A 20,438-nucleotide genomic window follows, 5' to 3' on the forward strand; every position below is an offset into this window, starting at 1 on the left:
GAGAAAATCCGGGCCGGGGTTGGGGGAAGAGAGGGGAGCGCACACCCGGGTGGGGGCAGAGGCGCGAGGGGCGGCGCCGAGAGGCGCGGGGCGCGGGCCGGAGCGCGGCGGCGGGTGGCGAGCGGAGCGGAGGCGCGGAGGGCGCGGGGAGGAGGCGCGGGCCGAGCGGGGAGGGCGGGCCCAGAGGGAGGAGCCCCCGGCCGCCGCCACCAGCGGGTCCGGCGGCCCGCGCTGCTCTCACTCGCCGCCGCGCCTCGGAGTTTAAGCCCCAGCGCTGCCGGAGCGCAGGCACGCCCGGGGCGCGGGTCGGAGCGCGCAGCGCGGCGCCGCCCCCCGGCCCTCGGCCCCCTAGCCCGGGCGCCCCGGAGCGGCGCGCAGAGGAAGGAGGGCGGGCGGGCGCGGCGGGCCGGGCCGGCGGGCGGCGGACTATGAGGCGCCCACCATGGTGCGATGCGACCGCGGGCTGCAGTTGCTGCTGACCACGGCCGGAGCCTTCGCCGCCTTCTCGCTCATGGCCATCGCCATCGGCACCGACTACTGGCTCTACTCCAGCGCGCACATCTGCAACAGCAGCAACCTGACCATGGACGACGGGCCCCCACCCCGCCGCTCCCGCGGCGACCTCACCCACTCGGGGCTGTGGCGGGTGTGCTGCATCGAAGGTACGGCCGATCTCGGCACCCCCATCCCCAACACACACACACACAGACACCCCATACCACACCACCCCCTGTCCGGGCTGCCGGCGGCAGGGAAGAGGGTGGGCGCGGCACTGGCTCCGCGCGAGACACAAAGGAGCCGGAACGAACGGGCGGGTCCCCACTGGGCCAGCTGTGTACCAGGTCGGGGTCGCTCCCGGCTGCGGACCCCACGACACACCTACCCTACAAACTCTCCACTAAACACGCACACCCCCTTGCCCACAGACACAATGAAACACACTAAAACTCACGCGCGCGCGCAGCCGGACACCAGAGCGATCCCGAGGGACCGCGCTGGCACCCCCGGGGGAGGTGGAGGCTAGCGAGGGGGCGGGAGGAGGCTAGGGTTGGGGGGAGGGGACCGGAGAGGAGGGGAGGGAGGAGGGGGAGGGGTTGCTTGGCAACCGGTGTCTCTGCGATTGCTATGGGAACTGGCCATCCTGGGGCGGGGCCGGCCGGGGGCGGGGAGCGTGGGGACCGCTCCGCTGTCGCTCCAGGCCCGGGCCGAGGGGTGCGGGTGGGGACCGGTCTCCCAGTGGGTCTGCGGGAGCCGGGTCGCCCAAACCTGATGCCGCCGAGACCCTTCTTCATCCCTTACTGTTCCCCGGGGTATATGCTCGGTGAGGAGGGAAGAGGAGCGACACCCAGTCTCCCCTGACTGGGGCAGGGAGCTCTCCGTGGTGGTCCCCGGGCAAGGAGGCCGCGGGAGAGCTCGGTAGAGAACTGGGGTGCGCAGGGGCGACCCGCGGACCAGGCAAGGCCTGGGAGGGGCGTGGCCACCCGCCGGGGCAGGAGGGGCGGCGCGCCTGGACCCCGGTTGCGCGAAGAGGCCGAGTAGTAAGTGTCGTGAGGTCGGAATGCCTCTGGGAGCCGGAATTGGGTGCCCCGGGACTGGCGACCGCTTCCTCCGGGGGAGGGGCCCGGACGACTCCGGTGGCGAAGTGCACCCGACTCCAGCGCCTTCCGGGTGCCTGCCCGCCCAGCTGCGGAACTCGTAGTAACAGGTGGCTGCGGAGGGGCCATCTGGCTCCAGTCGGGCTGTGGGCAGGTCTGCCGCTTGGTCTTGGCTTTAAAATGGAGATGGGGGAAGTCGGCAGAGCGTTCCTTTCAGAAATCCTTGGAGAGAGTTTCGTCTTTGTTTTTCTGTAACCTTTTCCCGTGAGTTAACTCCACCCCTCAGTTCTTCGGGAAGTTCTCCCACACAGCTAGCCTCCCTTACCTCCGTTACAGCCCCTGCAAATAGTTCCGCGTGGTTGGATCTTGGTGGAGGTTGGCAGGGAGCTCTCAAAACCATGGCCCTTTTCTGGCCGCCTTTGGAGCCACTATAAAAGGACTTTGTAAAGCTGGGGAGGCTTGGGGAGGTCTGACTTGTCCCCTTTCTCTCCCCCAAGACCATGCCTGGTCTCATCTGGAACCCTGCCCACCTCTGCCCACCACATGCCCTCCCCTACTAGGGCGCTTTACCCTTTGCAGTTTGGAGTTCAATGCCAGGGGTGAGTGGAGCCTTCACCCAGGTGTGGGGGGATTGGGGAGCAGCAGTGTGCAGCCCGTAATTTGGGAAACACAGCCGCACAAAGAATCGGTGGGCCCACGATCACACCCTCCTCTTTTCTTTTGAAAAACATCATTTTTGGTGAGCAGTCGCTCAGATGGCGAACACCCACTCCTCGCGTTTGGAGAATGTACCCACGTCACTGCCTGCCATGGCACCTGAGTTGGGCACAGAGCAGGGGCTGCAGAGCCGGCCTCACGGGCCCCACTGGCCGCTGTCCACGTGGCACAATCAGTCATGCCACGGTCACCACCCAAACGTACATGTGGACCCCCAGCCTTCCAGTTTCCCAGTGGAAGTTGGAACACCTCCACGCCAACGAGCCCGGCCTCTGCAGAGTGGCTCAAATGCCTCCTTTATTAACTCCTCGTCCTAATGAGGATTGATGTGTTCATCAAGAAAGCCCCAGGCTCTGGGCAGCTGGCTTCCCTGACAGGGGGAGGGTGGGAAGTTGCCACCTGGGGGGACTTTGGCCATGCCTCTGCCGTCCCCCAGACGCCAGGGGTTTGAGGGCCACCTCCCAGGGCTAGAACATCCTCGGACCGACCCAGGTTTGGGGAGGCTGGGTCAGGATTCCTTGCCGTGGCCAGAATCATCCTGACGGCCCTTCACCCTGTGTGGAAACCGCCAGCCTGTCTCATAAAAGCACATCTCGGAGTCTGACAGCCACCTGACATCTATGATGCCACCAGCTGCCAGCAAGTGTCTGGGCTGAGACGCAGACAACACGTTAACCTCAGGCCACTCCCTGGGAGCATGGAGAGGCCCACTCACCTCAATATTGGCTCTGTGTGTAAAATGCATTATTTCTGCCTGTTCTCTAACAAAGTGCCCCAAAGCATTACATGGGAAAAAAGAGAGAAGATCAAACCTCCGGGCAGGAACTGAAGAAATACTGCAGCGGGCAGCTAACAAAGCGCCGGCTGTGATGGCAGAACTCTGACGGGTTCGCTGGCCACTCACACGCCAGAGATTCAGTTTCCTGGCTGTTTCCTCTAGATGATGTTGCCGGGCCAGGAGAGCCCAGCAACCCACGTAGGCAGAGTGGCCACAGATTTTGCTGGGGCCACATGCAGAAGGGCAGCTGAGTGCTGCCCCAAGCCCCACCAGGTCTGACATCACCCCAGTCTCCTTTCTGCCACCTCCCCTCACCCAAAGCCCAGTCTTCCCTGCTGCCCTTCCGTTGGACAAGTGCCCAGACAGAGCCTTGTGCATGTTGCCATGTGGCGTGATGGCAATGGCCCTGAGAGGGCACTGTCTTCACCCGGCCACACACGGGAGACAGGCTCCAACAGGGTAAGGCGCTTGCCCAGAGGCCCCCAAGTAGGAGGCTGTAGGGCCAGACCTGAACCTTTGTCTGACTAGAGAGCTCTTCCCATCGCATCGTCCTGCCCTTTCCCAGACAGCTTCTGGGTTGCCATTAAAAACAGAACCAAGTCCTTGACCACCCAGGCGTGAAGGCATTTAGAAGCAAGAAGATACAAGTGATACGCAAATAACTGCAGTGCGTGCTCTCTCTCTCCTCTTGTCTTTCCTCTCCTCTCCTTTCCTCTCCTCTTTCTGTCCCCTTCTGTCTTTGTCTCTGTTTATGTTTCTCCTTCTCTTTCTCTCTCTCCCCATCTCTCTCTTCTTCCACTGTGTTCTGGACCATCCTGTCCTAATCTCGCTCAACCAGCTGCTCGCCCCTCCGCAAGACCCCCACTTATTCTTTTTCGTATCTTTGGTGACACTCAGCCCAAGGCTGTGGACATAGGAAAGGAGTAATACATCTTTGCAGACTTTTCAACCAAAGGAATCCCCAACCAGCATTTGTGCAGGCTCATAGGCATGTTGGAAGCAGACAAGCTACAGAATGTAAACTAGCATTCCAGAGCAAGAGCTGTCTGCTAGGGGCAGAAGACTTGTGAAAACGAGGAGGGGAAAAGGAGTCTCGGGGCCCAGGTGACAGCAGCTCCTGTCAGCGTGTCAGAGCCCCAATGCCCACAGTCAGCTGCAGAGCATTCGCTGGGGCTGCAAGTGGCCGGGCTGCAAGTGGCCAGGCTGCAAGAGGCATCCAGTCACTGTGCTGCCATCAGGAGAGCTCTGGCTGCAGAATGAACAGTCCTGGCAAAGTTCAGCCTCAGCAGCGCCCTGCCCCTCCCATCCCCCCAGTCCTCCATAGATGTTGCTGTCCCCAGCACACCCACAGCTCTGTCAGAGCCTTCACATGGCAGCCTCGATGCCAGGGGTGGCTCCTGTGCCTGCTCTCTGCCAGCTCCGATCTGTGTACTGGCCAGAGAAGATGTGGGAAGATTCTGGACCCTGAGAGTCCGAGGATCCCTGGTCCCAGTCTCACTGGCCTCCCTCGCCTGGGCAGCACCTCTCACACCAGTGTCCCCAGACTTTATTCACACCATGGCACACAGAGGAAAAGGGGCTGCGAGGGAGAGGCCAGTCATCAGTGACTGCTCAGGGCTCCCGCCCCTCGTCCACAAGCTCGCTCCTCCAGCACCTGGGAGCCTTTTGCAGCAGGTCAGCTGGGCAGCTCTGACACCGGCCCATTCAGAGAGGGTGTGAGCCAAACACTTTCCCTTCTCCACCTGCTCCACCTGCTCCACCTACTCCACGACGGCCCCTGGGCCGGGAACGTTTCCTGTCTGTGTTTGCTTTCATTTTCTCTCGCAATAACCCAGGGGCAGCCTGTCCAGTCAGGCCCAAGGGGTGACAGCAGCCAAGCCTGGCGTGTGCCCCAACCCCCCACGCCCCCTCCACCCCCGCCCTCCTTTGCCCTCTAGTGTTAATAATAACAGCCTCCCCGCATTGAGACCTTCATACAGGACTCACATTAGTTCATGTAATTGTCAGCAACACTTCGAGATAGATATTAATTAGCTGCCTTTTATAGGTGTAGAAAATGAGGCTTGGTGTGGCCGCCGCTGCTGAGGACCAGGATGCCTCTCACTGTCCAGATCTCAGCTGAGTGTGGACAGACCAGCCTGGCTTCCACCAGCCAGGGGATGTCCTCTTTTTTTTTTTAATCCACCCAGATTTGGGAAGGGTGTTGTATTAGTCAGTCAGCTTGGGCTGCCATAACAAATGACACCAGAACCGGTGGCTGAAAGAACAGACATTTGTTTCTCTCAGCTCCAGAGGATAGACGTCCAAGGTCAAGGTGCCGGCTGATGCAGTTCCTCGTGAGAGCTCGCTTCCCAGCATGCAGATGGCCACTTTCTTGATGTGTTCATGTGATCTCTTCTTAACAGGGCACTAATCCCGTCATGGGGGCTCACCCTCGTGACCTCATCTGCACACAGTCACCTCCCAAAAGCCCCACCTCCCGGTACTATTGGGGTGAGAGCGTCATTCAGCCTCTGGGTTTATAGGGACACAAGCATTCCACCTGCTCCCGCTCTATAACTGGAGCCCACCCTCCAGTCACCCAGGGAGGGCCCCTGGCAGTCCCTCCGCGTGTCTGCCTTCCCTTCATGTCCTGCTCCATCTCTTCACCCCCCTCTGTTCTTCGCCCCTTCCTTCCTTCTCGTGAGAAGAAACTAGTTCCTTTTAACTGGAGCCCCATGATTTGGTGAGGAGAAGCTGGGGATCTTGGTGGACCCCAGCCTGCGATCTGACTTAAGACCCCCACACAGAGCTGGCTCTGGAGGATCCCCATGCCCGGAGGCCTCGGAAAGGCTCAACAGGAAACCAGCAGCTCTTTAAATGAAACCTCCTGTGTGTGTCTCCTCGGAAGGCCAGGATTCTGGGGATTCCAGCACGTAGTCGTGGGAGTGCAGCGTAGCGTAGGAGGGACCTCGGGTCCTCAGAGGTGAGGGAGGCCAAAAGCGGGACAGCCACACTGGAGCTGTGGAGGACAGTGTATGAGCCTGTCTTCTCGTCGGACTTCCTGACGTGCAAGCCCCCAAGAGCTCCCACCCTCAGCTTCCAGTGAACCGGGTCCACTGTGGCCTTGTCGTAGAAAGAGGGGGCGCTTTTTCCAGCTGGAAGAGCCTTCGAGATTACTTAGTTCGGCGGCTCTCACTTTTTTCCTAAGACACAGACACAGGGGTCTAAGTCACCTGCCCGCCAGGCCCACTTCTACTCATTCATCCACGCATGCACTCCCTCCCTCAGCGCATGCTCCTGGAGCACCTGCTCTGTGTCAGACGTGCGAGGCTCTGAGTCACCGTGGTGGACAGGGCAGCGAGGGCCCCTGCGCCCCTGGAGCTGACATAATGTTGGGCGAGCTGACACTGCCAGGTACTCCCGAGTGTTCTGATGAAAACAGCAGGGGGCTGTGCTGACAGAGGCTGGGCAAGGATGCTCTCAGTCCCTGGGCAGGAGAGAGCTGTGGGAGAAGGACGGGAGGACTACCTTCCAGGGAGAGGAAGAGGAGAGCCAAGGCTCCAAGAAGGGAAGAACCTGGTGGGGACGGAGGAAAGTGAGCAGGGAGGAGGCGGCGGGGGCCGGGCTACGTCACTGCCTGGGGGCCTGGCAGAGGCTTTGAGGTCTGGGTTCGGAGCCCCTGTATTTTATGTGGGATCACATCAGAACCTTTTGGGGGCTTTTTCATGGGAATAAAGGGGCTTGATTTATATTTTTAGAACATGATGTGGCTGCATGTGGAGAAGATTCTGGAAAGCAGAGGAGGCCACCAGGAAACCAGTCTGGACATTGTTGCAGGTGGCCAGACTGGAGACCTGGGGCCAAGAGGAGCAGCAGAGACGGAGAGGTAGAGGAGGGAAGGTGGGAGGCGGGGGTGACGAATCAAGGAGGACTGCCTGGATTAGGGGCTGTGGCAGCTGGCAGCGTCGTGTCCAAATTGGAAAGATGGAGGAACAGGATTGGAAAAGAGAATCAAGAGTGTTCCCATGAGGGTGCCCAGGTTTTGACACTGCTACCCAGCACTCCCATAGCCAAGTAGTGCCAGGAAGTCCCTACAGCACAACAGCACAACTCGGGAGGATTGTGATGACTCACAGGAGACCCAAGCATGCAGGTCCAGCATCAGCTGTCCCTCACGACAGGACAGGGTGACTCAGCCTCAGCACTAGTGATACTTGGGCCCAGGTCATTCTGTGTAGGGGGCTGTCCGCTGTGTTGTGGGAAGTATAGCAGCATCTCTGGCACCTCTGCCCTAGAAGCCAGGAGCACCCCCTTCCTGCACACCAACTTGTGACCACCAAAAATATCTCCAGACGATGTTAAATGTCCCCTGGGGTTGGGGGAGCAAAGGCACTCCCCCCCCCCAGAGAACCACCACTCAGACCCGGTTCCTGGTAGCTTGGAGGAATGCCACTCCTCTCCTTCCTTCTAGAAAACACGTGGAATGCAGGTGGGGGGAGCGTCCCTGCTCATGGGATGACCTGGCATCGGCTTGAGGTGACTGGGGACGGAGACGCTTCCCCATGCCACTTCTTCTCGAGAGTGATGGGTTGTGCTGGTGGTTGTCGGAGGGGCGGGGGTAGGGGCTGGGTGAAGAAAGTGAAGGGACTGAGAAGTACAAATGGGCAGTTACAAAGCAGACCCGGGGATGTAAAGTACAGCACAGGGAATGTAGTCGATAATATTGTAATAACTACGTGTGGTGCCAGGCGGGTACTGGACACATCAGGGGGATCACTGTGTAAAGTATGTGATTGTCTAACCACTATGCTGTTCACCTGAAAGCGATATTGTATAATATTAAATACCAACTGTAATTTAAAAAAAAAATTTAAGTTTTTTAAAAAGGAGTATGAATCGCAGGTGACCCAGCTCACCCTGCCTGTGACAGCCCAGCACATGTCCGCACTGTGGATGTGAACTGCTGACGTGACCCAGTTCTCAGGCTCTGCAAGCCAAGGGGACTGGCGGCCAGAGAGGCAGAGTGACTCACCCAAGGTCACACAGCTCCTGGGTAGCACAGCCAGTAGCAGAAGTGGGTGTGGGGGCTGCCTGCTCAGGGCCCTGTCTGCACAGCCTCCCCTGGAGCGGGCAAGAAGCAGCCCCCATAGCACAGGGCGAGCAGCAAGAAATGCAGAAAGACACGGGAACTCACTCCCTTCGGGCCCTTCTCTGCCACAGCTCATCACCTCCATCCCAGTTAGCCTGCGGACACACACTCAGGCAGCAGCCGCGTCCTCCGACAGGAACGTCCTCCCGTGAGTGTGTGCACGGGTGGCTCTCCTGGGAACAGCTGTACCCGGTGGCTCTCCTGGGAACAGCTGCACGGGGAGAACCAGCTGGTTCTGCCCCCAGGGATGGGCCAGGCAGGACCCACGGAGATCTACCCTGGAACCTCCACCCCACAGGTAGTGCTCTGGAAAGTGCCATTCAAGACCCTCTTTTTGGAACTGCAAGGCAAGACCTGGTGGGAGACCAAGGATGTTTTCTCTTCAGTATCAATTTCTTCACGTGAAAAAACTTTTCGAAGCTTAGATCACATGATTTTACTCTATTGTTTTTCCCCCAACCAAAAAAGGAAGAAAGGAAGGGACAACATAAGTAACAAAATAGGTGAAGGACTGCGAGAGAAAGTGAACTAAAACTAGTCAAATAAGGAGAAGGTCGAGTCGGGTCAGTGCACGAAAGGCTGGCTGAGGAGCTGGTGGCGGCCGCGGACGCGTCTGCGAGCTTCCGGGGGGCAGGGCCGGAGAGAACACGTGTCAGAGGCACAGCGCGTGAACCAAAGGAAACGTGGCTCAGGACAAGCCTAGCTCACTCCACCCAGGGGCACGGAAGGAATACATCTGTGATGACGCCTTAGAGATGGACAGTCTACCGCGTTGAAATTGACTTTGCTGAAAAGGCAGCAAGGGGTAGAGGAAAGAGGCCAAGCTTGGGGGAGAGAAGATGAGTTCAGGGCCCAGTTTTGCAGAGCAGCTGTGTGGCTTTGATCAAGTTACTTAACCTCTCTGAGTTCTTGCTCACAAATCCGAAAACTGGGATAGTGAGGCAGTAAATGTGGAAGTACCCAGCACACACCTCCAAAATGGGAGCGTCTGTTTGGAGAACACTGTGGGGAATCGGGCCGCGTTGGCCTCTGTTTTCCACCGGGCTCCAGGGTGTGGGCCGGAGCCAGATGAGGAATTGAGCCGCCGACCTCCAGCACACGCAGCCTCTGGGGAGGCCCGAAGGCCATCCGTCACTGGCGGCCATCCGGGCAGGGGCTAGACATCCTCGCCCCTTTGTTTTCCCAGGGCTCCCAGACATCTTTGCTGGGTCAGGACGGGGCTGAGGTCCAGTGGACCCTCCCACCCAGTGAAGTTCCAGGGTCTTTGCAAAGACCCCAGGCTCTGTGCTGGGTGGCGTATGGCAGGCTGTGACTTCACACTCAGCTGTGCCTGGCCTTGGCATCAGGCCCCTTTCCCCCTCCCACTGCCCTGTCGGAGGAGGCTGGGGTGCTGCCTTGTTGGGGTCCTGGAGCCAGAGCTATGTTTGGGTCTGAAGAGTCTTTTGACTGTTTTTGCTCCCCCCAAATATCGTAACCTCTCTGTCACCCTCACATCTACCCACTCCCCCTAACCTGCTGTCCATCCTTCAAGCCACCTCCTCCATAAAGCCAAACTCAGCTCCTTCCTTGGCCTCCTGGGGCATTTCTGACCCTTAGCCACCCCGGGTTTCACTGAGCATGGGCTTGTAAGGGCTTTGGAGTGTAATGGGGGCCACTCTCCCGCTCCCCAGCTACTTCTCCCCTCCCCCACCTGAAGCAAGGTGCCCATTGTCATCCTAACCCTCTGTGCCCCTACCTTGCCAAGCCTACCAAGGAGGAGGTGCTCAGCAAATGCTGTGGATGGGTCTCTCCTCTCCACCACTGCCCCGTCTCTGAAAGACTGTGGAAAGGCCGAGGGGAGTTTCTGGACTCCAGCCCAGCTCCACAGACTAAGAGAAAACCGAATAACTGAAAGTGGTGGGACTCCCTGTCTGACCTGCCACCAGCCTCTCTGTTACCTGCTCTCCCTGGGGAGACAGCTAGGGGCTGGATGCTGTCCCGGCTCACTCTTTCCAACCCCTTTAGTCCACAAGGAAGCGGCAGCCTCAGACGGCCTGCACTGAGGTCACATAGAGCTGGGTGTGGGTCCAGACTCTGCCACTTGTCAGCTGTGTGTCTTCAGACATGTTACTTAACCTCTCTGAACTCCATTTACCCTCATGGTAAAAACAGAAGCATCATCGAATCAACCCCTGGGATTGTTGTCAAGATTATAGGAGAAAACACACAGAATAACCCTCATGGTGCCTGGTACCTTGTAGATATGCACCTGTCTGCCTCCTCCCCTTTTCCTGAAATTTGGAAGTTTTCCCAGAGGAATTAAGTGGCCTGACCTCTGCGGCTGAGCTGAGTGAGGCCCCAGCTCTGCTCACTGACCTCCAGGGTCTGGGACTGCAGAAGCTGAGCCTCCCCAGGGATGTCGGGCCAGCGGAGAACACGCGCTGTGTCCTCACCTCTCAGAGGCCGACCCGCTCTGAATGGCTTCTGTGAACCATAAAATCAGAACCTGAGGGCTGTCAATTCGTTCAAATAGGATCTAGTACCAAGGCCACACCTGGGGTGGTGGTGATGGCAGCCACCCAGGCCATGTGTCCCCTCATCCCCTTCCCTGGCAGGGACTGAGGCTGCTGCTGTGAACTCCAGTGTCGAGGGATACGGGCCAGGATAAAGGGGGTCAAGGGGCAGGAATGCGACCTGTGGCCTGGCCCTAATTCTGCCACCAACCATCTGGACCATCATCTGCTTATCCTGTCACCTCCTAGAGCCTCGGTTTGCTTGGCTGTCAAATTGGCAGAAGATACCTGCCCTCCCCCCTCATCCTCTCTCATCCCCTCTCCACCACTCACCCACCCTCTGACCTCCTTTATCCCTGTGTCCTCTCCGCCTTCCCACCCCGCCGTACGAAACCCAGTGAGATGGCACTCGGGGAAGTGCTGTGAAAACCACAGATGTACTGCAGAGGGGACCTGAGGCTCCTTTTCTTGGAAACACTGTTGCTTGGCCTCTTTTCACCCTGACCCCACAGCCAAGACCCACATGCTGGTGGGAGCCTCGGGCATCCCTGCTCTCTCTTCTGTCCACAGTCCCCTGCTAGCCCTTAGTCATCGCTGGAAAAATCTTATAAAAATATAAATTGGATCCCATCATTCCCCAGCCCATTCCACACCCTTCCACGGGACCACATCCCACCTGTGACCAAGCCAGGCCCATTCCCTGACCTACGAAGCCCCCCTCGAGCCCCTGACATCTCCCCCCAGGAGTTTCTCAGCCCAGAGGAGAGTCGGGGAAGGTGACACCTGAACCGAGTCTGTGTGGTAGCTAAGAGGACAGATGCTGGAGGGTGGGGTGGACCAGGAGATCTGCATTTGAATCCTGCTCTACCTCTGTCTTACCTCTGTGACCTTGGGCAAATTCCTTAGCTTCTCTGAGCCTCTGTTTTCTTGTCTGTAAAATGGATATAAGTAGATGTAATGACAGACGCCTCCAGGCAGTGGAGCCATTCCCCAGGACACAACGCAGGGGGAGTGGTCTGGAGCTCGGGGACAGGAGAGCTCAGGTTTGGATGGGCTGCGGCCACCGGGTGGGGGGCCAGCCCTCACTACAAGGCCGAGGCAGGACTGGGCTGACGATGTGGTTGTGGGAGTCACCCGCTGGCTGGACGGAAGCATCTCCCCCTTGTGAGGAGACATCAGGCTCTGGAGGTTGAACCCCAGTGCCTGGGGGCCCCTGTGGGACAAACAGTACTGTGGCATTTGCATTTTCAGAACCAAAACTCTGGAGAAAAGAGCAAGCACAGATTTCCTGTTGATGGTAGAAGAGGTGATATAAAAGGTGTTACTGAGATCCTGGAGTGTCGGTATCTCTAGTTTTTTGGAGGAGGTAGGGGAGTATCCAGAAAAATCTAAAGTCGAGACTGCCCTAGAAATCTCCAGACCTCAGTAACAGGTCACATTTAAAAGATTTAAAATGACCGTTGTCACCAAGGCCATAGTCACGGGCCCTAGACCAGTGCAGGTGGACCTTGTGCGTCATTTACGATCTCCTGCCACAGCTTGAAATTCTTAATCATGTTGGAACGAGGGGACCCGAATTTTCACTTTGCCCTGCACCCCGCCAATTATGTGACTGCTCCTGGGTGTGCTGTTCTACCCCAAGAAAGGAGTCTGATTAGAAGGAGAATGGGACAGGGGAGCTGGGGCTGGAGGAAGGGGTGCCCTGGAGGGCCCTGAGGTTACCCAGAAATGGGCTGCTGGGGTGGGGAGCAGAGGTGGGTGCTGGGAGCAGACCTCCCCTCTCTTTCTTTTTTCTCCAAAGCCCACCACAAACACTGCACAGAACCAGGGGCTGCCTGGAGAGCAATGTTACTTAAAACTCTGCCATCACTAAGCATTTATGGGGCGCCCGCTGAGTGCCTGGCTTCGTGCTGGGCACTGTGGATAGAGAGCCCTGGGGGGACTTATTCTCCGGGTCCGGGTCCGGGCAACCTACAGGAGAGACGGTCAGGGCGACAGAGCACAGGGTGTGGCGAGCATCAGAATACACCTGACCTCAGTTGCCTGCGCCCGCCGGGGCTCTAACAAGACCTGTCTCAGGGGCTTAGGGAGGGTCAGGCGGAAAATACACGCTGGGCTCCATGTACATCTGCTTGGTCTTGGACTTGAAATACGCAGCAGCTATTGTGAGTGGCATCTAGGAGAGGATGGGGGGACGCGGAGTGGGGGGGATGGTGGAAAGGGTCCAGATCCTGGATGTGGTTCCGAATTGGAGTCCAGGCTCTGCCTCCTACCAGCTGTGGCTCTTCAGCCAGTCATTTCACCGCATTTGAGCCTCAGTTGCTTTCTCTGCAAAATGGGGATGTTAGCAATTTAGCAATTCCTGTGCTGATTTGCTGGCAGGAGCGGAGATGAGATGTCAGTGTTCAGCCTGAGGCAGGAGTCAAGCGTTCAGTGCCTGGTCGTTATTCTCATTTACTGACCCGAAGAACGCCCTGCATGCGGAGCGATGGGAAGAGGGCCCAGAGCCCCCAGCCCCCAGACCAAACCATGAGCAAAGAAAAGATGCTGGATCCCCGAAGGCTCCCCGAGGACATTTCAGGACATCCAGGCTCCCTTCCAGGGGCCGGACCGTTCGGCCAAGACCGTGTCACCAGCTCATCTTCACCATGTGGTGGGGGGAGGACGCCCCACACTCGCTTCCTGCCCTCGTTCTGATAACAAGCGCGCATTGACGGCCCGACTTCCCCGGGGCCAGCGTGCTGTTCCCAGCTCGCATCTGAGCCCTCGCCCGAGACATTTTCTCGCTTCAGTAGTTTGGCATGTCATACAAAGGGGCTCTGATTTTCCCTGATGTCCGACTCCTCTTGCATGAAAAATAGCTTTTGTTGTCGCTCTGCCCACGGATTCCTGCGTGTGCGTCAAGGCCAGATGCCTGGTAGGCGGAGAGTCCCCCATTTGCCTAGCCATTTGGAGGGTCTCCCTTCTTCCACCATGGTGCCCACCCGTGGTCCGTGGCCATGGCCTTGAGGTTCATTGTCTCAGGGAGTTGCCCACTGGCCCCTCACCTGTCCCCTAACTTCACACGGGTCGGATGCTCTTGCTGCTTGGTGGCGTCCTCTGAAACCCGAATCATTTGCTCCTTTTTATCCCCCATCCCTGCTTCCCCTCTCCTCCCTCCCTCTCTCGCTCTTTTTTTTTTTTTTGTATTTCTACTTATTTCTCATTTCCTTTCTAGTCTGCCACATTTTCAGTCACACAAGCCCTCTCCTTCCTGTTCAATGCAGCCTTTTGAAAGCGCTTGAAGCATTTACTAGATAAAAATGTATTATTTTAACTCTGTGATTATTAGGAGGGTTATTAAACACGGGGAAAATTCTATTAAATAGCAAATTGAGCAAGTTGAAAACCCACAGATGTGGAACCTCTAAAAGGTCACCTGGTACAAAATAGATGGAACTGCGGCTGTGGCTGTTGTGTGACACTGGAAAAAAATATTGGACAGAAATTCACCAGCACGTGACAACGTGGTCACGGGAACTATAAGTGATTTATTTTATCTCCCTCTATCTTTTTCAAATGTTCTGTTATGGCGGGGGCCGGAGGGGACCATGTAAACCTGATGTTTAAATGTAAGAGGCACCAGGCCAGGCCAGCCCCCTGTCCTCAGACAGACGGGTGGATGTGCGCATTCATTCGGCATTGAGAGTGCTTCTCGTTGCGCTCAGACACGTCCAGGAGCACGCCCCCCGAGTCACGCCCAGGCGCCATTTGTCAGCGTGTGACTCCCGGCCACCCTGACCTACAGCCAGAGCAATCACTTGTCACCAGCCCTGGCCAGCCGTCCACAGTTGAACCTTTATTTCCTGTAAGTGCCGTATGCACATGGGGCCTCCGTTCCTGGAAATCGGCCTCATGCCATCCGCGTGCCCAAGCTGACCACCGAAGTGAGTGATGAGAAAAGAAAACCCAGATGTGTGGTCTGACCAGCTTTTATCATGTATGTAATAGTAAGCACTTAACATAAAAGCTGTGTCATAAAACGTTCCTTTGGGGGAATTTTCCTGCCAGGGCCAGACTGGCCAAGGTTTCTTAAAATATGAACCCAACGAAGTATGAACAGAAGATGCTTGCTTTTTACTTTTCCTGAAAATCCCCCTGTGGCTTGTTTAAGCATGCCTCATTGCACCCAGAAATCTTCAAACAGTTTAAAAATCAAGGGTTCTTCTCTCTCAAAAATTTTGCATTGCCAATTCCATCTGTGTAAATTCTTTAGGAAAAATTCTTTGCATGGTGATACTGGAAGAAAGGCAGTGTCCACTGTGACTGGCACCGCCACCGAGAGAGTCCCTCGCTCTTTGTGTCTGAGTCAGCTGACACTTCAAATGCCAGTTGAGGTCCTGGCTGGATAGCTCAGTCTGTTAGAGCGTTGTTCCAGTCCCCCAAGGTTGTGAGTTTGATCCCCAGTCAGGGCACATACAAGAATCAGTCGATAAATGCATGAATCAGAGGAACAACAAATTGATGCTTCTCTTTCTCCCTTCTCCTCTCTCTAAAAATCAATAAACAAAAGTTACAAAAGGAAAAAAACAAATGCCAGTCAAGGCTAAGGTCTTAGCGCCCGTGGGTCCTTATTGCCAGGTGCTCCTTAATGCTGCTTTTACCCGTTAGCGGCCGTCTTAGGTAGGATTAAAGCACAAGTCATGTATTTTTGGACATCAAGCCGTTATCAGACATGTCACATGCAGACACCTTTTGATCACTCTGTAACGTTATATAAATGTCTAATCACTGTGTTGTACACCTGAAACTAACGTGCTAGTGTACGTCAACTATAATTTAAAAATAAATTTAAAAAGAGATAAAAATGCGAGCGAACACGCAGAGAGGCAGACATGAGGTCCCCAGCCCAGCGGCCCGCGGCCGGGCTGCCCAGAGCTGGCCTGGAAGGCTGCCCCCTGGTTCTCACCGCCGCCGCCGCTGTGCCTCTGACCCTGATGTGGGGACCCCTCATGCCGTCTTTGCTGGAGCCAAAAACAAAGCCCTCGTCTTCAGGCCTTGAAAGGCCCCCATTTTCCTGGAAGGGGTACCCGTTTCCTCCTTCAGCCTCCCCACCTCTGGAGGATCAGGGGGGGAAATTTACCTGTTTTTTTCTTTGTTTGTCTTTAAACTGGTGGCTTTCTAGTTTGCAGTCCACGAGCCTTAGTGGTATATGTCCCAGTGCAGAGCGCTTTGAGAGGTGCCAGGCCTCCACAGACCCGAAGGACACCCTCCCCTCATCAGAGGTGGGCCCTGTTACATAGGGAGAAAGAACTAACACTTACCTGGCTTTTACTCTGTGCCAGGCCCTGTCCCAAGCACGTCTTACAGATTGATTTAGTCCATGCTCAGCTGCCCAGTACGGTAGGTACTATCGTTACTTGCATTGTGTAGATGAGGAAACTGAGGCACAGAGGGGTAGAGTAACTTGCCCGAAGCCCTGGAGCCAACAGGTGGTGGAGCTGAGATTCAAACCCAGGCAGTCTAGCTTCAGATTCCATCCTCTTCAGCACCAAGCTATACTGCTGAGCTGTCACCGCAGCAGCTACAACTTCTGAAAATCTCTTAGGTGCAAGTGCTTTGCATAGCTACTTCATCCTTACAACACAGTATGGGTACCTCCTGGGAGTGGGGAGACTGAGGCAGGCTCACTGACCTGGGACCCAAGCCAGCACTGCACCCAGGTCTCTGGCTCCAAAACCTCTCCCCAGCTCTTTCTCCAGCCCCATCAGGGAAGAGGAGCAGACTCAGTTTCCCCGAGGAGAGGCTGTGGGGTGGCTCAGTGTCCTAAACATCTATCAAGTGGACCCAGGAACCCAGGGGACACAGTACAGACTGCTGATGCTGGTCGGGGGAGGGAGGTCACACATGAAGAAAGAGCAAGAGCCACAGGTGCAGCCCAGTGGCTGCCAGACAGTGGAGGTGGGCCGGGCTGGCATGGCAGGCTTCTCAGAGGAGGTGGACTCAGCATCGTGACCAGGAGAGCCCACAATGCAGGGCCCCCAGTCTGACTCATGCAGCCTGGAGAAGAAAGGTTTGCTGTCAGACTGAGGGCGGCTCTCAGCAAAGAAGCTGAAAAGCATTCTGCTCAAGACAGCTCCTTTAAGGAGACATTAACTGCACTTCAAACCCCCGGAACCCACGTTTTGCAGGGGATGCCACCTGCCAGCACGCTTTCACACCCGCATTCCGATTGTTGGCATTCACGTGGTGACTCCCAGCTCACAAAAGAGCAGAAAAACAGGGTCTGATCATCCTGTATGCCTCCATTCATGTCAAGTTCAAATGCAGGCAAAACTAATCTAGGACAAAGGAAGTCAGCAACGCGGCTTCCTTTGTGGGGAACTGACCGGGAGGAGGCGGGAGGGCCCCTCCAGGGCTGTGAGCACGTTCTATACCTTGATCTGGGTGGTAATTACACGGATGTACACATGCGTTCATCAAGCTGCATTCTTAGGATCACTCTCCGTATATTATCTTTACTAACATACACGTCTGGAGTGGCAAAAACTCCTCAGGCGGCCCGCCACCAGCCCTCACCTGCCCCATCAATCCCCACCTGCTGGGCTGTGTGGTGTTCTGTCCCGGCTGACCCCGCAGGTACTCACTGGGGATGGGTGCACCCAACCTGTGCTGGGCTCTGAGGACTCAGGGATTCACTCGTTCCTTCATTCAGCAACAATATCTTGTGCCCAGCCTCTTGGGAATGCCGCTTGACCTGCTGGCGGAAAAAGACGTTTCTGTGTCAGTGAGCTTGTGATCCGGAGCCCTTTCAAATGACAAGACCTCTCACCTGTTTGTGCTTCGTGATCTGTCGTTTCTCATGAACTCTCACAACCCCCGTACTCTCTCAGGCCCGGCAGCTGTGGTTTTGAGAGGCTGCTTAGTACCCTGCCCTGGGGGATGCGTGCCACCAGCCTTCATCCTGCCCCTCCTGCCCCCAGTGCCCCACAGGTACTTTTTTAGTCTCTATTCATATCCAGCAAATATTCATAGGACTTGAAAACCAGATCCCAGACTGAGTCCTGGGCACCCGAAGACTCATTTATTCCGTCAGTCAGCAAACATGTATTAAGTAGCTGCTAATTACCAAGCAGCGTCCTAGGTAGTGGGGAGAGTGTCCTTTACAGCAGTGGGTAAAACAGACAACAGTACATGTAATGGTTGTATTGTCACAGGAGAGACAGATAATAAGGTGGAAAATCCCAGCGTGTCAAGGTGACAGCTGTGGTGATAGAGTGGCCGGGTGGGCTTCAGTGTGGAATCATCTGAGCCGGTTTTGAAAGATGAGCATCAGCTCAGTAGGAAGACAAGGAGACGACAGTTCCGGGCAGAACTAGCAGCATATGGGCAAAGGCACACAGGCTGCACCTTGTCGGGCGCCTACCGTGTCCCAGGTCCTGAGTGAACCACTGGGGATGTTCTGGAATGCCAAAGAAGTCCAGAGGGTGCAACAGAGGGAGCAAGGCTAGAGGCGGGGAGACCAGGGAAGGAAAACACTGGAAGAGTCCAGGGCAGGGTGATGGAATGGAGGAGGGAGTGTGAGTGTGAGGTCCATCTTGGAGGCAGACTGGATGTGGGGAGGAGGAGGAGAACCCCATCATGGGGTGACAGGGTGGGTGATGTGTCACCAAACAAGAAGGGACACTAGGAGGACCAGAGGACTTCGTGAGTGGGGCGGAGGAGCCCAGCCATGAGGTGAAAGCACAGGGTGTGTGCAGGGAACTGCGGGGCCCTTTACAGCAGCCGATCTGGTCGAACCAGATGCTACAAGGATCTCATGCCTTAACTAGTTTCTTCACTACTTATCCCCATTTCACAGATGGGCAAACTGAGGCACAGCAAGTTACAGTAACTCTCCCAAGTGGTAGAGCTGACCCTGGGATTTGAACCCAGGCAGTCTGGCTCTGAATGCCACGTTCCTAACCTCCACACCATGCAGCAACTCTGGGGAGGCCCCCACTGCTAGATGCAGGGGAGAGTTGGGGACTTCTCAGGGGTGGTGATAGGAGCCAGGCAGGCCGGTCCCTGTTTCTCAGCAGGACACGGGGTAGCTCCGCACCTCGGGACCCCACAGGTGTGACCATGAGGGAAGACACAGAGCTCCTCAGTGCATGTCCTGGAAGGGCTGTGTCTCCCCGCTGGGCATGTCTCCATCCTGAGTGCTGGCTGGGAGAGCACATTGCTGCCACGTCCTGTCAGAGGCACCCGGCTGTCAGCACTCTAGAACTAAGGCCTGAGTGACCCAGAACACAGTGATGAGACATACAGACATGCTAAGTGGAAGAAGCCAGGCGCAAACATCAGGGCCGCCGTAACAAAGTGCCGCCCACTGGGTGGCTTGAACAGCAAGCATGTACTCTCTCACAGTTCTAGAGGCCGAAGTCCAGGATCAAGGCGGCCACAGGGTTGGTGAGAGGGGATGGATCCATTCTGTGCCCTCCCCTCACTTCCGACGGTGTGCTGGCCATCTGGTGTCCCCTGGCTGGTAGAGCTGTGCCTTCATCCTCACGTGGCATTCTCCCCAAGTGCAGGTCTGTGTCCGCATTTTCCCTTGTCATGATGACATCGGACAGGCTGGCTTAGGGCCCACCCTAACAGCCTTCCCAATTACATCTGCAATAACTCTCTGTCCAAATAAGGTCACATTCTGAGGTTCTTGGGGTTCGGACTGCAACATAGGGATTTAGGGGGACAGGGGTGCAACTCAACCCTTCACAGCCCCCTCTCGTGTTGTTCCATTTGTACGAAATAGTCAACTTACCGGGAGAATCAGAAAGCAGATGAGTGACTGCTAGGGGCTGGGGAGGAGCGGAGCGGGAGCAGCTCGGAACAGGTACAGGGTTTTTCCAGCTGCAATGGAGATGTTCTAGAATGAGGAAACAAGCTCAGGAACGTTGGGCCGCTCGCCCGAGGTCAGACCGCTCGGTGGCTAGGATGGGACTTGTCCCAGAGCCTGTGTTCCTTCCATCGCAGCTGAGTCACACGGAGGCTTCTCCTCGGCCGAGTTACTGAAATTCCCTGAGCCTTCCGTTTCTCCTGCACGGAATGGAGTAGTGTGTCAGCCCCATCCTCTGCCCATGTGAGCATCCAAGGAGATGGTGTAGGTAAGAGCTGCCGGCACAGACTAAGGGCTCAAGAAATGGTTGTTTTCATTACTCTGTTGGTCAGGGTCCATCTGGGAAAAGAGGAGCACTCTGTGTCTTTCCGACTGAGGACGTTTACCAGAGGGAGCTGATGACGCAGGTGATGGAAGAGCTGAGAAGCCATGTGGGGGGACCGTGAAGGACCTACAGCAGAGAGAGAACTACAGGAGGTGATTTCACCAGAGTCCAGAGGTGTGCCATCAGCAGGTGCTAGGACGATGGAGGAAGCTAGGAGCAGCAACGGAGGGACTTTCTAGAAGGAACTGGACTCCCAGAAGAGATGCGGCAGCTGCCACAAACACTGTCCAAGGAAGAGAGGGAGAGATACCCTAACTTCTCCCTTCCTTCAGCCCTCTCAGGTTCTATCAGAGCTTCCTTTTGGCCAAACCTGCCCAGAATTCAAGAGCAAGGGAGCCTGGGAAGTGTCGTTCTCTGGGACACAGGGGAACTCTGGGCTGCCCTTGTGGGTGATGAGCAGTGTCTGCCGTTGGTCTGTTTGTGCTGGTTCGCATATGATACTGGTGTGCTGAGATTGGACATGCCCCCAATGTGTGCATACCA

General features: G+C 56.4%; 1 protein-coding gene across 1 annotated transcript in view; it reads left to right on the plus strand.

The window, feature by feature from the left end:
• The first annotated feature begins 210 nt into the window (after window positions 1-210).
• The window catches only part of CACNG4 (calcium voltage-gated channel auxiliary subunit gamma 4), a 56,027-nt gene continuing 35,799 nt past the window's right edge, over window positions 211-20,438 (plus strand). Inside the window, exon 1 of the mRNA XM_028520280.2 lies at window positions 211-662. Within this exon, the coding sequence (XP_028376081.1) occupies window positions 443-662 (220 nt within the window). The 5' untranslated portion in view covers window positions 211-442. The remainder of the gene's footprint in view (window positions 663-20,438) is intronic.

Source organism: Phyllostomus discolor, chromosome 8 (genome assembly GCF_004126475.2).
Source record: "Phyllostomus discolor isolate MPI-MPIP mPhyDis1 chromosome 8, mPhyDis1.pri.v3, whole genome shotgun sequence".
NCBI lineage: Eukaryota > Metazoa > Chordata > Mammalia > Chiroptera > Phyllostomidae > Phyllostomus > Phyllostomus discolor.